This window comes from Loxodonta africana, chromosome 9 (genome assembly GCF_030014295.1).
Source record: "Loxodonta africana isolate mLoxAfr1 chromosome 9, mLoxAfr1.hap2, whole genome shotgun sequence".
NCBI classification, from domain to species: domain Eukaryota; kingdom Metazoa; phylum Chordata; class Mammalia; order Proboscidea; family Elephantidae; genus Loxodonta; species Loxodonta africana.
The window spans coordinates 123,316,073-123,330,362 of record NC_087350.1 but is presented as its reverse complement, the minus strand read 5'-3'; the positions used below and the strand labels follow the sequence as shown (position 1 = coordinate 123,330,362).

General features: G+C 58.7%; 2 protein-coding genes across 16 annotated transcripts in view; both read left to right on the top strand.

Annotated features, from left to right (window-relative positions):
- The first annotated feature begins 1,176 nt into the window (after positions 1 to 1,176).
- On the top strand, positions 1,177 to 4,604 carry ENTPD8 (ectonucleoside triphosphate diphosphohydrolase 8). 2 transcript variants are annotated; one of them, XM_064290923.1, is made up of 9 exons: positions 1,177 to 1,338; positions 1,416 to 1,533; positions 2,325 to 2,475; positions 2,584 to 2,743; positions 2,911 to 3,141; positions 3,213 to 3,476; positions 3,607 to 3,717; positions 4,192 to 4,326; positions 4,413 to 4,604. In XM_064290923.1, the coding sequence occupies exons 1-9, from the start codon at positions 1,213 to 1,215 to the stop codon at positions 4,602 to 4,604; spliced, it is 1,488 nt and encodes a 495-aa protein (XP_064146993.1). In that variant the 5' UTR covers positions 1,177 to 1,212. The 2 variants fall into 2 exon arrangements, with proteins under 2 accessions (XP_064146993.1, XP_064146994.1); XM_064290924.1 differs by lacking the exon at positions 3,607 to 3,717.
- A 9,533-nt stretch (positions 4,605 to 14,137) lies between these two features.
- The window catches only part of EXD3 (exonuclease 3'-5' domain containing 3), a 99,683-nt gene continuing 99,530 nt past the window's right edge, over positions 14,138 to 14,290 (top strand). For 7 of the 14 annotated variants that reach the window (XR_010322898.1, XR_010322899.1, XM_064290787.1 and 4 more), the window contains exon 1: positions 14,140 to 14,282. The gene's annotated coding sequence lies outside the window, so the exon portion shown is untranslated. Of the gene's footprint in view, positions 14,283 to 14,290 lie in introns of all 14 variants that reach the window. The other 7 variants (XM_064290765.1, XM_064290767.1, XM_064290768.1 and 4 more) reach the window with 2 other exon arrangements.

Sequence of the window (14,290 nt, the reverse complement as noted above, 5' to 3'; positions counted from 1 at the left end):
GCTGCATCTTCCCTTTGCTCTGTGGGTCTCAGTCTCACCTGAGAGTGGGATGACCCCCCTCCACGGGACAGCTGTAAGAACCATGAGCCAGTACTCCTGAGGTGTGCCCGAGCCCTCCCCAGAGCTGGGGTGAAGCCTGTGTTGGTGCCAGCATCCTTAAGGGGCACTCGGATGATACACCAGCCAAAATGGCTCAGAGCTCCCATCTCCGAACTGGGTTCTAAGCTGCCATCTGGGCAGTAGAGCCCAAAGAGGGCTGGAGCAGTCAGCGCTGGGGGCAGGGTCACCCTAGGCTGCCTGGTGACCCCTGTAGGCTCTCCCGGCACATCTGGGGACCCGGGCTGCTGTGGCCCCACACAGGCCCAAGCTAAGGGGGCAGATGCCGCTGGGCCCCACTGCCAACTGCATTCCCATGCCCGCCTCAGCCAGTTGGCAAGTGCCCATCTCAGGCCAACAGAAAAGTTTCAGGATCAGATTAGAGAAATCTAAGGTCTGGGTTTTTAAACAGAAACCAGATTTCTTTGTTCAGAATCCCCTGCGTGAAGGTCCCTTAACCGAGATGACCTGTGTCTGGGAAGCCAGCTGACCTTGCTCGTAGGGTTATATACATGGATGCCAGGGAAAAACTAGACCTCCCGGTGGGGACAGAAAAGATCACTGGTAACCCTCCTGGGTCAGCCTGATTGCAGAGAGGAGGCAAGTGGGCCAAGAGGGCAGGGGTCTGGGCCAGCTCTGCCCAAGTTCAGAGTAGGGAGACCCAAAGAGCTGGGACATGACCTCCTCCCAACCTGCCATGAAGGGAGGCTGTGAGGGGCGCAGAGGGGCCTGGAGGGTGGGGTGGGGGATACTTCCTCAGATGATGTGGATGGGGACAGTTCTGCCCACCCATCTGTTGCAGGTCCACAGAGTCCCAGACAGTGGCATTAAAAAGGGCTATCTTAGACCAACCCACAGTGTGTGTCATGGGCTAGCCTTGACCCAGACAAGGTACCTGTTCCCCACAGGCCCCTCTGGCAGTCCTGGGCCCTGCACCCTGTGGCTCCCCAGGACCCGGGCAATGGTGGTATCTGATCCCCAGGAAGATGCCCAGGGCAGCAGTGTCGAGAGACATCAGGTGCACTGAGCCCCTACTCAGAGGGCCAGGGGAGGAGCAGTAGGTGGTATCTGGTGCCCATCGCTGCCCCCCCTACAGGTGCCAGCCCTGCCCCCACTATGGGGCTGTCCTGGAAAGAGGGGGTCCTCACCATCCTGCTGGGGGCTGCCGCTGCCTCAGGCCTCACCACACTCATCCTCTTTCTGGTGGAGGCCACCAGCATCCTCCTGCCCGCAGACACCAAGGTGAGCCGGCTAGTCCAGAGCAGGGGCGCGGGCTGGGGTGACACCACGGGTTCCCTCCTGACCCATGCCACCCCCAGTTCGGGATTGTGTTTGATGCTGGCTCCTCCCACACGTCCCTCTTCGTGTACAAGTGGCCAGCAGACAAGGAGAACAACACAGGTGTGGTCAGCCAAGCCCTGGCCTGCCAGGCAGAAGGTGAGTGAGGTGCCCGTGGCTGCCGGCAGGGGGGCTCTGACAGGGGGCGGGAGGTGTGGCACCAGGCGGGGAGCTGCATTTTCCACCCCCCACAGACCAGCAAGTCAACCTAGAGAAAACAGGCTCAGAGAGATGGAGTGGCGTGCCCAAGGTCACACAGCTTGGGTGCTGGGCTGCACCTGCATGCACTCCAGGGAGGCCCCTCGCTGCTCTTTCCTTGGCACCCCTGCCTCCCAGCTCTGTCCCCTCTGTTGCCCCTCCCTCTAGACCCCAGAGGCTCCCCACCCCCACCCTGCTGGGCAGCTGCACTTCCCGGCCCTGAGGGAGGAAGGAGCTAGGCCGGCCTGGGTGTTGGGGCTGCCTCAACAAGGTGTCTCAACTAGGGGCTTCAGACCACAACAAAGTACGCCTTCAGAAGTCCGAAGCCAGGTGTCTGGGTCCAGCTGCCTCTGAGGCTCTAAGTGAGGACCCTTCCTGGCCTCTGCCAGCTTCCGGTGGCTCCAGGCATCCTGGCTTGTGGTGGCATAGCTTCAGTTGCTACCTCTGTGGTCACATGGCTTCTCTTCTTGTGTCTTCTTCTCTTCTGTCTCTTATAACAATGCTTAAACTAGGCCCCTCTCTCCCCCTACCCTGTAACCCAGGATGTTCTCACCTGAGACCCCTCACTTGGTCACACCTGCAGAGACCTTTCCCCAAGAGGTGCACAGTCACAGGTTCAGGGCCGCCCTTCCCCCCACTACCCTCCTGTCAGCCCAGTAGCCACGGAGCCTGGCCCCAGTCCTCTGTTTCAGGGCCCGGGATCTCCTCCTACACGTCTGACCCTGCCCTGGCCGGTGAGAGCCTGCGGGGCTGCCTGGAGGAGGCGCTGGCGCTGATCCCGGAGGCCCAGCACCGGGAGACGCCCACTTTCCTGGGGGCCACCGCGGGCATGAGGCTGCTCAGGTGAGGTGGCTGGGCGCTCGGGCGCTCCTGGTGACACCAAGGTGGGTGGAGTGGGGGCGGCGGCAGGGGCTCCAGCTCCAGCCAGCCGGACCCCTCCCCTCCATCCAGCCAGAAGAACAGCTCTCAGGCCGAGCGCATCTTCGCCGAGGTCGCCCGGGTCCTCAGCCAGTCCCCTGTGGATTTCCAGGGCGCCTCGCTCCTGGCGGGGCTGGATGAAGGGGCCTTTGCCTGGATCACGATCAACTACGTACTGGGGTCCCTGCTTACGGTGCTGGGCCCAGGGGTCCACGGGGGCAGGGCCTGAAGGGCAAGGCTGGGATCTGAGGGGCAGGGCGGGTCCAAGGGCTGGGCGGAGGGTGGGCGAGACCAGTGTCAGTGCTGGCTGACTGGGCCTGGGGTCAGCGGGTCAGAGTGAGCCCTGTTTGTGGTCAGCAGTACACCTTCTCCGGAGAATGGGCCCGGCCCCCCGAGGCGACGCTGGTGGGCGCCCTGGATATGGGCGGGGCGTCCACGCAGATGTCCTTCGTCCCTGGGGGCCCCATCCTGGACGCGAGCACGAAGGCCTCTTTCATCCTCTACGGCTCCAGCTACAGCGTCTACTCGCATAGCTACCTCTGCTTCGGGCGGGACGAGGTGCTGAACCGGCTCCTGGCCCGGCTGGTGCAGGTCAGGCCCACGAGGGCTGGGCGGTGTGGGGGGCTGCGAGTTCCCGAGGTGCTTAAGCGCTCTCCTTTCAGGGCAGCCACTCCGGCCTGGCCCGTCATCCCTGCTACCACAGCGGCTACCGGGCCACGGTGCCCCTGGCGCCCCTGTTCGAGTCGCCCTGTGTCCACACCTCTATGCCCCCTGGTGCCGCCCAGAACCTCACGGTTGAGGGCGCGGGAAACCCCGGGGCCTGCGTGTCCGCCATCCGGGAGCTTTTCAACTTCTCCAGCTGTGAGGGCCAAGCAGACTGCACCTTTGATGGGGTCTACCAGCCCCTGCTGCAGGGCCGGTTCTACGTGAGTGCCCCTACTGCCCTCAGTCCCGCCCCCTCCCTCTGATGGGACCTGGGGCCCTGGGTGTGATGGGGTCCCTGCTGGCCCATGGGCCTGCTGGCTGCCACCCCTAGAGCAGGGCTCCCACCCCCAGGCCTTCTCCAACTTCTACTATACCTTCCACTTCCTGAACCTCACCTCTGGGCAGACCTTGGACACTGTCAACGCCACGGTCTGGGAATTCTGCCAGCGGCCCTGGAAGCTGGTGAGTGGCCCAGGGCTGTGCCCACCTGGCCTCCTCTGGCCCCTGGGCTTTAGCTGTGGGCAGATGGGGCCTCTGAGGGACCTGCCAGGCGGCAGGGATAAGCAGGCAGGGGTGTCAGGGAGAGTGGGCTCTAGCCTCTCAGGGCAGTGTGGCCAGCTGGGTTTGGGGGAGCCCAGGGGAGGGAGGACAGCCATGGTCACCCTGCTCCAGTAGAAGCCCATGGTCTAGTCAGCTGTGAGGTGGGGACTGCACCAGCCTCCTCTTGGCAGATCCCATGAGTCCCCAAAAGAACAGCGGGGAAGAGCTCTCTGTGACTTCCCAGGCCCCCAACCCTTCCTCCTGCTGTCCAGTCTCAGTCCGGCCAGTGAGTAGGGTCTGCCCATCACTGGGACAGGGCGCCGTTGGGGGTCCTGAGCCCACAGCCAGGAAGGGTGGAGCCCCCCACCCCTGATGCCTCAGCCTCTCGGGTCCCAGGTAGAGGTGAGCTACCCTGAGCACACCAGCTGGCTTCGAGACTACTGCGCCTCAGGCCTGTACATCCTCACACTCCTGCTTGAGGGCTACGGCTTCAGCGAGGAGACTTGGCCCAGCATTGAGTTCCGCAGACAGGTGACCAGGGACCCCATCCGGCATGGCTGCACCAAGTGGGAGCTTGGGGCAGTGCCTTGCAACCCTGACCATGTGCTTGTCCCCAGGCTGGTGGGACCGACATTGGCTGGACGCTGGGTTACATGCTGAACCTGACCAACATGATCCCGGCCAAGGCACCAGCCATGAAGCAGGCAGAGAACTATGGCATCTGGGCGGCCGGTATTGTCCTTGTGGGGCTGACCCTTGGGGCCATTCTTGGGGCTGCTGCGGTCCAGCTCCTCTGGCCCCGGGACTAGGCCAGCGGCGCCTGCTGTTGCGGCAGGTAGAGGCCCAGCCCCGCAGCTCAGTGGGGGCTCCTTCACAGTTGAGGCCCTGCCCCCATCGTGCCCCTAGTGACCTGTCCTGTGGGCTCTGGGTCCTCAGTTAGCTGACCATGGACAGGGCCTTGGCATGACCTGACCCTGCTCCCAGAAAATCTGGACACTGTCCTGCAGCGTGTGTGACAGTGCAGTCTACCCAGGACTGAGAAGTGCTGATGCAGGCAAACATGGTGCCAGGGCTGCTCAGAGACGAGATGTATAGACCCAGCCCTGGTCCTGAGCCCCTGTGCCTGTGAGTGCTGACGCGTGTTCTCTGCCCCACCCTGTGAGTGCTCACGTGTGTCCTCACCATTGCTTCATGAGTGCCCACTGTTCTCGCTCCCACCCCGTGAGTGTGCCAGGACTCAGGGAGGCTGGGATCTTGTGTGGGGACACCGACTACACAGAGAAGCCCCAATAAAACCCAGACTCAGTGTGGCAGTGGTTCTGTGTGTTGGGGGCAGAGGTGGGGAGGAGGTAGACGGGGTGCACCCTGCAGAGCTGTAGACAGAGACCACAGAGCTGCCTGCCAATACTGTCCTTCGATGCCCATGAGGCTGTGGGCAGAAGTAGGTGGGAAGAGGGCCTTGTTCCCACCCTGGAGGCATCCTGCACCCAGAAGCTCAGGAGCAGGGCTCTGGAAGATGACCAGGCCTGTCCTTCCCAGCCGTGCATTGCAGGAGGGCAGCAGGGGTGGGCTGCAGTGGCCTGCAGGGTGGTGACTCTTGGGTCCACCCAGAGAAGGTGATGGGGAAGCATTCCAGGTGGAGCAGCCAGTGCGAAGGCCCTGAGAGAAGAGGGACAGGTGAGGGGCAGTGTGGCTGGAGCAGAGTGGGGGCCCATGGTCAGGAAGGGGCCAGAGTGTGGGGGGCTGCAGACAGGTCCTGCTCTGATCTGCGATGACCCTGTTACTTTGCTGCTGCATTGGGGGAGGGTAGAGGTGGAGGCCAGGAGACAAGGAGGGGCTGCTGCAGCCCCTCAGCCACCTCCCAGACACCCCTTGGTCCCTCTCTGTCCTCACGGTCACTCTGACCATGGAGGCAGCTGTGGCCTCCCCAGGCGTCCAGGTTGTGTGACTGCAGCCCTCAGTGGAATGTGAGCCTGGGCTGAAACCTGGGAGGTGGAAGTGACAGCTGGAAAGAAGGGGCCTGGCCCCTGGGGAAGGGCTGGAGGGGCTGGCCCTGTCCCTCCTGTGGTCTGAGGATGTGCCAACATGGTTAAGCGCCTCTCCCAAGCTGCGGTCAGGCCCCTCTCAGTCGCCAAGCACAGCACATGGACCACATGGGGAGGGGACAGGTAGTCTTTATTAAAAGCCCCCTGCACAGGACTCCTCAGGGCACGCCCCCTGCAGGGCTGGGGCACCTGGGGGCCCAGGAGGCTGGATTTAGCAGGTGGCTCTGCTTACATGCCCACCCAGGCCACAAAGCACTTGGGAAAAATGCCAACGCGGCTGTCATGGTGGCCCTCCAGCCACGCTTCATCCACTGCAAAGCGAGAGGGGCTCAGGACATTTCAAGACATCCGCTCACCTGTGCAGGTGCCCTGGGTGGCCACCTGAGCCCCAGCAGCACCCTGACCCCCAGGCAGACCCTCTGTCCCCTGCAGCCCCTCAGCTGTGCCTGGGGCAGCTTGAGGTCCAAAAGGGCTTCCTGGAACCTGCAGGCGTCTGGGACTAGTCCTTTTGAGGTGGCAGGGACCCAAGGAGTGCCCAGCCATGCCCTGCTTGGGGTACCTGCAGATGGGCAGTGCTGGTCACCTGGCTTGGCCTTAGCAAGGGTGGACACTCAGATCCTGGAAGTGAGTCACTGTGTCAATGCGCAAACCTGGGTTGGCATAGGAGGGGCCATGCCCTGGGGTTGTGAGGGCAGGGAACACCCTGAACCTAAATGGCTGGTTGAGTTCATTGCCTCGGCCTGACTCAGTTTCCTGCACACTGGCCTCCTTTCTCCTGGGCACCCTGCCCACACCTTTCTGGGTCTGTGGACACCCCAGACCCTCCTCCAAACCAGGGCTTCTAACTGGTTCATTCCTGTTGGAACCCCTGCTGAGAATTTGAATTTCTAACAAGTTCCCAGGAAGTTGTACATAAGAATCACCTGGGGATCTTGTTAAAATGTAGATTCTGATTCAGTATATCTAGGGTGGAAATGCAAATTCTCTGCAGGGGTTGGAACCCACCCACCGAACTGGAGTCCCGCTCCAAACCCAGGGCTGTGCAGTGTCCTGGTGGCAAAATGGCCTGGTGACGTTGGACCTCCTCTGACTTCAGGGGGCCAGGAGAGAAACAAGACAGCAGCACAGCCCAAGGCTGATGATTCCCTATGAGGTGATGGTCAGACATACCTCCACCCTCCAACTCTTTTTACCAGTTCTGACACCAGTATCCCTCCCAAGGCACTCTGCTTCTCTGCTTAATTCGTGACAATGGCTACGCAGAACTCACAGACCATACTCACGATTGTGGGGTTCATTAGGGAAGTAACTGGTTATAATTCAGGATCAGGAACAACTCGGGACAGTTCTTTAACCAGGGCAGCTTTTTCCTGGCGGTGCCCCCAGGCAGACAGGCCTTTCTCTTGGCCCTCGGCCCTGGGCTCAGCTCTCGGCTCTTGCTCTCAGCCTGGTCTCTGCCCTACTTGGGCAAGTGTTACAAAACTCTTTAGCTCTACCAGTAAGTGCCTGGAGGCACCCCAAGAGCTCCCCTAATAAGTACCGGAGGCACCCCACTCCACCAGCTAGTCTGCTGCCCCTCTCTTGCTCCAGGCAGAGTGGGTCTGCAAGCTTAGCCTGCTAGTCCCACAGTGCTGCCTCCTTATGCCGTGTTCAGTGTTATAGCTCTCTGTCCTCTGGGTCTAAGAGGTTCTCAGTGCAGGGACCCTGGGTTCAAAGTGTATGCTCCACTCCTGGGCCTTCTTCTTGATGGTAGTGAGGTACTCCCCAGCCTCTGGAATTGGCTCCCTTTAAGCCTAGTAGGATGGCAAAATTGACCAGTTCCCTCAAGAATTCCATGCACCTTATTTGCATGGACCCACTCTCGCAAGGTTCCACGTGCCATATTTGCAGTAGCAAAGCTGTCCAAAGTTGCCGCAAACATCATTTGCCTAGTCCCACACAGTCATCTTGTGGGAGCCACAGGACCACAGCTAGAAGGGCCACATCCAAGCATTTCTCCTCCTGCTTCTCAGCCTGCTCCACCCCCATGCCACAGCCTAGACTCAGCTTCCTTCTGGAAGCTTCTGCTGGAAGCTTGTCCCTCCAACTGGAAACCCCATCTCCCGCCAGCAGGCTTCCTGGGTGGATCAGAGAATAAGAGGTTGCCCATCAGATCCTGCTCTGCTGGCATGGGGCCTCCTCCCTCAGGCATCCTTCTTCACCCCTCCTCACCCCTTGTGCTGGGAGCCAGGCAGAGGGGCCAGGACCAGTCCTGGAGCTGCTGACCATGGCCCCTTCCCCAATTCCTCCTCCAGGAAGGACTGAGTGACAGAGAGGCCTGGGGGAGTGGTCAGGACCCTCAGGGTCTCTGCTGGGCCCTGACCACCATCGTGTTCTGGGTAAGCCACCCCTCCAGCTCTGCCCTCAGTTTCTGTATCTGTAAAATGGGTACAATCCTATGGCTCCTGCTGCTGCAAAGATGTAGTGAGGAGTAGAGGTGGGTCCATGAAAGTGCTCTGCAAGCCACTACACAGAGTGACATGGTTCTGCTCTGCATCTGCCATGGGGGTGGGGGGGATTTGGGAGCCAGAGAGTGACTAGCTGAGACAAAGGGCCTCTGTGTTCACTGTGCCAGCTGGAAGTTGGCCACCCCATGTTGGAAGAGGTCAATCGCCATGTAGGCGTCCTTAGTTACCACCTGGTCAAATGCCTGGGGACAAAAATACCCTCGAAACTTCAAAGCCTGCAGCCCAGTCACCCGGTGTTACACAAGTCCAGGCAGGTGACAGGCCTGCACTTCCACTGGCCCCTCATGGAAGTCACTGCCGGCTCCTCCCTCCTAAGCTGCCACAATGCCATCTACTCATGCTGGCCCAGGGTCCTGGAAGATAAGACCAGAGCGTGCCGAGGGTTGTCAGAAAGCAATCTGTGGACAGTGGGGACAAAGGAGAAACAAGAGAAGGAAAAACTTCAGGGTGCTAATAGTCACCTCTGGGGGATGGGCTATGTAGGGTCGTTGTCTTCTTCTTTACTCTTTTTGGTAGTCCAAAGAAACGCTCTACATACGTCTTAGAATCAGAAAGAAAACCACCAAAAGCTCTTGGTATGACAGGCTGCTCTGCATCCAAAGCACAACTCTTCCTTAAACCAGAGAAAACACGCGGACTGTTCCTGTTGAGGACAGCAGCCATCAGTTCAGTACAGGGACCTGGAGGCACACGCGGACTGTTCCTACTGAGGACAGCAGCCATCAGTTCAGTACAGGGACCTGGAGGCACACGCGGACTGTTCCTACTGAGGACAGCAGCCATCAGTTCACTACAGGGACCTGGAGGCACACGCTGACTGTTCCTATTGAGGACAGCAGCCATCAGTTCAGTACAGGGACCTGGAGGCACACGCTGACTGTTCCTATTGAGGACAGCAGCCATCAGTTCAGTACAGGGACCTGGAGGCACACGCTGACTGTTCCTATGGAGGACAGCAGCCATCAGTTCAGTACAGGGACCTGGAGGCACACGCTGACTGTTCCTATGGAGGACAGCAGCCATCAGTTCAGCACAGGAACCTGGAGGCACACGCTGACTGTTCCTATTGAGGACAGCAGCCATCAGTTCAGCACAGGAACCTGGAGGCACACGCGGACTGTTCCTATTGAGGACAGCAGCCATCAGTTAAGTACAGGAACCTGGAGGCACACGCGGACTGTTCCTACTGAGGACAGCAGCCATCAGTTCAGCACAGGAACCTGGAGGCACACGCTGACTGTTCCTATTGAGGACAGCAGCCATCAGTTCAGTACAGGGACCTGGAGGCACACGCTGACTGTTCCTATTGAGGACAGCAGCCATCAGTTCAGCACAGGAACCTGGAGGCACACGCTGACTGTTCCTATTGAGGACAGCAGCCATCAGTTAAGTACAGGAACCTGGAGGGACACGTGGACTGTTCCTACTGAGGACAGCAGCCATCAGTTCAGTACAGGGACCTGGAGGCACACGCTGACTGTTCCTATTGAGGACAGCAGCCATCAGTTCAGCACAGGAACCTGGAGGCACATGCTGACTGTTCCTATTGAGGACAGCAGCCATCAGTTAAGTACAGGAACCTGGAAGGACACGCAGACTGTTCCTACTGAGGACAGCAGCCATCAGTTCAGTACAGGGACCTGGAGGCAGATGGCAGGGGTGTTTGGGTCCTGCTCGAACAAGCTGGGCTGAGCGGGGGGCTTGCTGGGTGAACTGAGTTTGAGTCAGGTCTGAAGGCTCAATGGCTGTTATAACAAAGGCATGAGAGTGGCGTCTGACTCCTTTAGCTTCACAAGGGGAAGGAGAATCAAGATCAACAGCCCAAGCCTGATTCCTGTGAGGTGGCGGTCAGACGTGCCCGCTTTCTCCACCGTCGTTACCAATCCTGACACCAACCATTCTTCCACGGCACTCTCTGCTTCTCTGCTGGGTTTGATTCACTGCAACGGCCACACAGAGTTCACACACGGTGATCATGGGGTTTATTAGGGAAGTAAGAGGTTCAGAAACGCTCAGGACACAGTTCTTCTATCAGGACAGTCCCCTTGGCCTCTGCCCTGCTTGGGCAAATGTTACAAGGCTCTTTTAACTCTGCCTATAAGTGCACAGTTTGATTGGTTTAAAGTCAGGAAAGGTGTGCGTCAGGGTCGTATTCTTTCACCACACCTATTCAATCTGTATGCTGAGCAAATAATCCGAGAAGCTGGACTATATGAAGAAGAACGGGGCATCAGGATTGGAGAAGACTCATTAACAACCTGCGTTGTGCAGATGACACAGCCTTGTTCACTGAAAGTGAAGAGGACTTGAAGCACTTACTGATGAAGATCAAAGATCACAGCCTTCAGTATGGATTGCACCTCAGCATAAAGAAAACAAAAATCCTGACAACTGGACCAATGAGCAACATCATGATAAACGGAGAAAAGACTGAAGTTGTCAAGGATTTCATTTTACTTGGATCCACAATCAACAGCCATGGAAGCAGCAGTCAAGAAATCAAAAGATGCATTGCAGTGGGCAAATCTGCTGCAAAGGACCTCTTTAAAGTGTTGAAAAGCAAAGATGTCACCTTGAAGACTAAGGTGCACGTGACCCAAGCCGTGGTATTTTCAATCACATCATATGCATGTGAAAGCTGGACAATGAATAAAGGAAGACTGAAGAAGAGTCGACGCCTTTGTGGTGCTGGCGAAGAATATTGAATATACCATGGACTGCCAAAAGAACGAACAAGTCTGTCTTAGAAGTACAACCAGAATGCTCCTTGGAAGCAAGGATGGCGAGACTGCGTCTTACATACTTTGGACGTGTTGTCAGGAGGGATCAATCCCTGGAGAAGGACATCATGCTTGGCAGAGTACAGGGTCAGTGGAAAAGAGGAAGACCCTCAACGAGGTGGAGTGACACAGTGGCTGCAACAGTGAGCTCAAGCATAACAACGATTGTAAGGATGGTGCAGGACCAGGTAGTGTTTTGTTCTGTTGTGCATAGGGTCTCTGTGAGTCAGAACCAACTCGATGGCACCTAACAACAACATAAGTGCATGGAGACATCGCACTCCACCAGTAAGCCTCAGCCTGAAGGCACTCAGCTCTAGCTCTGTAGGTCAGCAAACCCAGGTCCACCAAGTGCCCGGAGGCACCCTACTCTACCAGCAAACCTCCTGCCTGAAGGTACTCAGCTTTCTCGCATCATGGACTAGGAAACCCACCATGCCATCTCCTGCCAGCCTCTCCTGCTGCCATTTCTCTGCCACCACTTCTCACCGTCTTCAGTGTTACAGCTCTCTCTCTTTCTCTTGATCTCCTGGTTCCAGGAGCTTCTCAAAGAATGAGCTCTGCTCTTGGCTCTTCTTTGGCGGTGGTGAGATCCTCTCCTTCCACCCCTGGGATGGCTCATTTTAAGCCTAGTGGGGCAGCAAAATTGACCAGTCCCTTGGTGGGCCACAATTACCTTGTTTGCACTGTCCTGCCTAATCACTTGGGAGTTACAAGCAGTGGGAGTTACAAGCAGTAGGAGTTATAAGACCATGTTGAGAAAGGTCACACAAAGGTGAACCATCATACCGCAGCTGTGCAGAGAGGGGTGCTGATGTGGGGTGGCTGCTCTGTGTGGGTTAAATCCAACTGTGCCACCCCCAGAGTGACCAAATAAAATATTATACCTAGTTCATGCCCACAAATAGCAGTGCCAGGTACACCTCTCCTCACCCTCAAGCAATTTGAATGTTGGCAGGAGCTCTGTCTGCCTTCAAAATCTCCGTATTCCTACCTCATCTGCCTGTGCCATAGTTCCTTAACTTCATCGACTTTGGGTACTACTCGCTCGTTTCTTATTGTGGTAGAGAATTTAACTTTCATGGCCTGCACCCCTTGTCCCTTCCCGCCAGTTAAATCACAATTGCCTTAAACTTTGAGTTTTGGTTGAAGCACGTGGTGTGTGATGATTAGGCCCCCCTTTTCCTGTGACCTTCTAAAAGGGAGATTCTTAGTGAAACGAGGGTAGATTAACACAGGGTGTAAGAAACAACAGATCTGGGTACACTTTACCTCATTTTCCCCAATTTTTGCAAAGTTATTTTTTTTTTATGCTTCAGTATCACAACCAGGACACTGACATGGAGTCTCTGTTGTAACTTTTCGTTCTTTTTCCCTCCTTTCTTCCCTCTCATTTGCATCATTTCCCAGGTAGTTGTCACTGGATACTCTGAACTTTCCTATGTGAGGACCTGGTTGTTTCTGTGGGGCAACTTGAGGCCGGGGCCATGGCAGGATGCTGTCTGTGGAACTTGTCTGACTTTGAAGAAAATAAGATCTTTAAAAAGCCAGGGACAGGTGCGTGTGCCTTTGTGCCCCTCCTGAGCTCTTAGACGCTTTTTGGGAAGAGGTTGGCAGACAGGTCAGCACTCACATCAGGGATTTGGACACCTCTGCCCTCAAGTCCCTGCTCATGGCCAGATCTAGCTTCTACCTGTTCCAGGAATGTCCCCGCCTTTGGCCGTTAGGTTCTGGCCTGTCTCTTTTTGTCTCTGGAATCCCAGAGGAACACGGTAGTGACAGGGGAGGCAGTGAGGGAGTGCCGTGACCGCCATGTGGCCCTTACTCAGCTACTGGTGGGGACCTGGCCTTACTGCTCCCACCCCACCTTAGGCGCCGGCTGAGGCGAGACACCGGATGGACAACCCCAGGTCACTGTCGGGGAGGGAGGGCAGGGGCTCTGGGCTTCACCTCTGTAGCAGGGTCTTTGCTGGCCACCTCTCATTCACCTACCACAGGGTAAGGAGTACAGCGTCCGAGAGTTGGGCCAGTGGGCAGAAACTAAGGATGGAGAATGTCCTCACTCAGGGATGAGGTCTCCGCGCCCAGTCCCGGGGACCCCCCGGCCGCCAAGGCCCTGGCTCCCCGGCAGCGCGGGCTCCGGTCCCGGCCAGGTACGCAGCCCACGTTAAAGCTGGCGGGCAGCTCTGGGAAACGGAGGCGCAGGGCGCAGCCCAGGTCCCCCACGGTCCACGGCCCTCGCTCCCCGGGGCCAGCCGCGCACTAGGTCCCCGAGCGCGGCCAAGGCAGTGAGACACCTGGCCGGCCGCTCAGCGGGAGGTGGGGGCGCAGGTGGAGTCCTGGGAGGGTCCAGGAGACGACGGTGGTGGTGAGGAGGCCCAGTGCTGCGGCGTAGGGGCTTCAGGGTTCAGACAGCGGCGTGGGGCAGTGGGGCCCCTTCAAGGAGGAAAGTCACGAGCGGGGACCGGGGTCACTGGGCGTTTCAAGTTCGCGGCCTCGGTGAGCGCAGGTGCGCCGGCGTCTCCGCTGCCCAATGGCGCCCTCTGGCGGTAGTGTGGCCACACCACGCGCCCAGCCAGCCACGCCCCGGCCCTTCCTGACCACGCCCATCCACCGGCTAAACCCCTCCCCAGCAAGGCATGGCCACGCCCCCTTCCGGCTTAGCCCCACCCCAGTCCGCCTTCCGGAATCTCCCGGACCTGGTTCTGCTCCAGCCAGCGGCTCGGCCTGGACCCGGCCTGTCCACGTCCCTTCTTCCTCGTTCCGGCACGGCCTGAGCATGCCCATAGACAGCCTAAGCTCCGCCCCGATCATGCAGGGACCTGACCACGCCTCCAGTTTGACCTGGCCCCGCCCCAGCCCGCCCCTTCTCTGGTTGGCCTCTCCCCTCCCTGACTCAGCTTCCCTCCCCCTGCCCCGCCCCGCCCCGGTTTGGCCCCGCCCCCGCCCCGGTTTGGCCCCGCCCCCGCTTCGGGGTTGGCCCCAGCCGCACTTCCGGCTATCCCCGCGACCCTGCTTCCGGGTCTCGGCCCACAGCCCGCCCAGCCCCAGTCGGCCTCGGTGCACCGGGGAAAGCCGTCCGGGCCGGCTCCTGACGCCGCTGCCCGCGGCGGGACCAAGGTTCCGTACGGGCCGGGCGTGGACGGCGTGTCCAGGTGAGTGT

Coding starts and splice junctions, on each gene's coding strand:
- ENTPD8 (XM_064290923.1), top strand. CDS start 1,213: ATGGGGCTGTCCTGGAAAGAGGGGGTCCTCACCATCCTGCTGGGGGCT. Junction 2,476..2,583: donor GCGGGCATGAGGCTGCTCAG/GTGAGGTGGCTG, acceptor CCCTCCATCCAG/CCAGAAGAACAGCTCTCAGG. Junction 3,477..3,606: donor TGCTGCAGGGCCGGTTCTAC/GTGAGTGCCCCT, acceptor TCCCACCCCCAG/GCCTTCTCCAACTTCTACTA.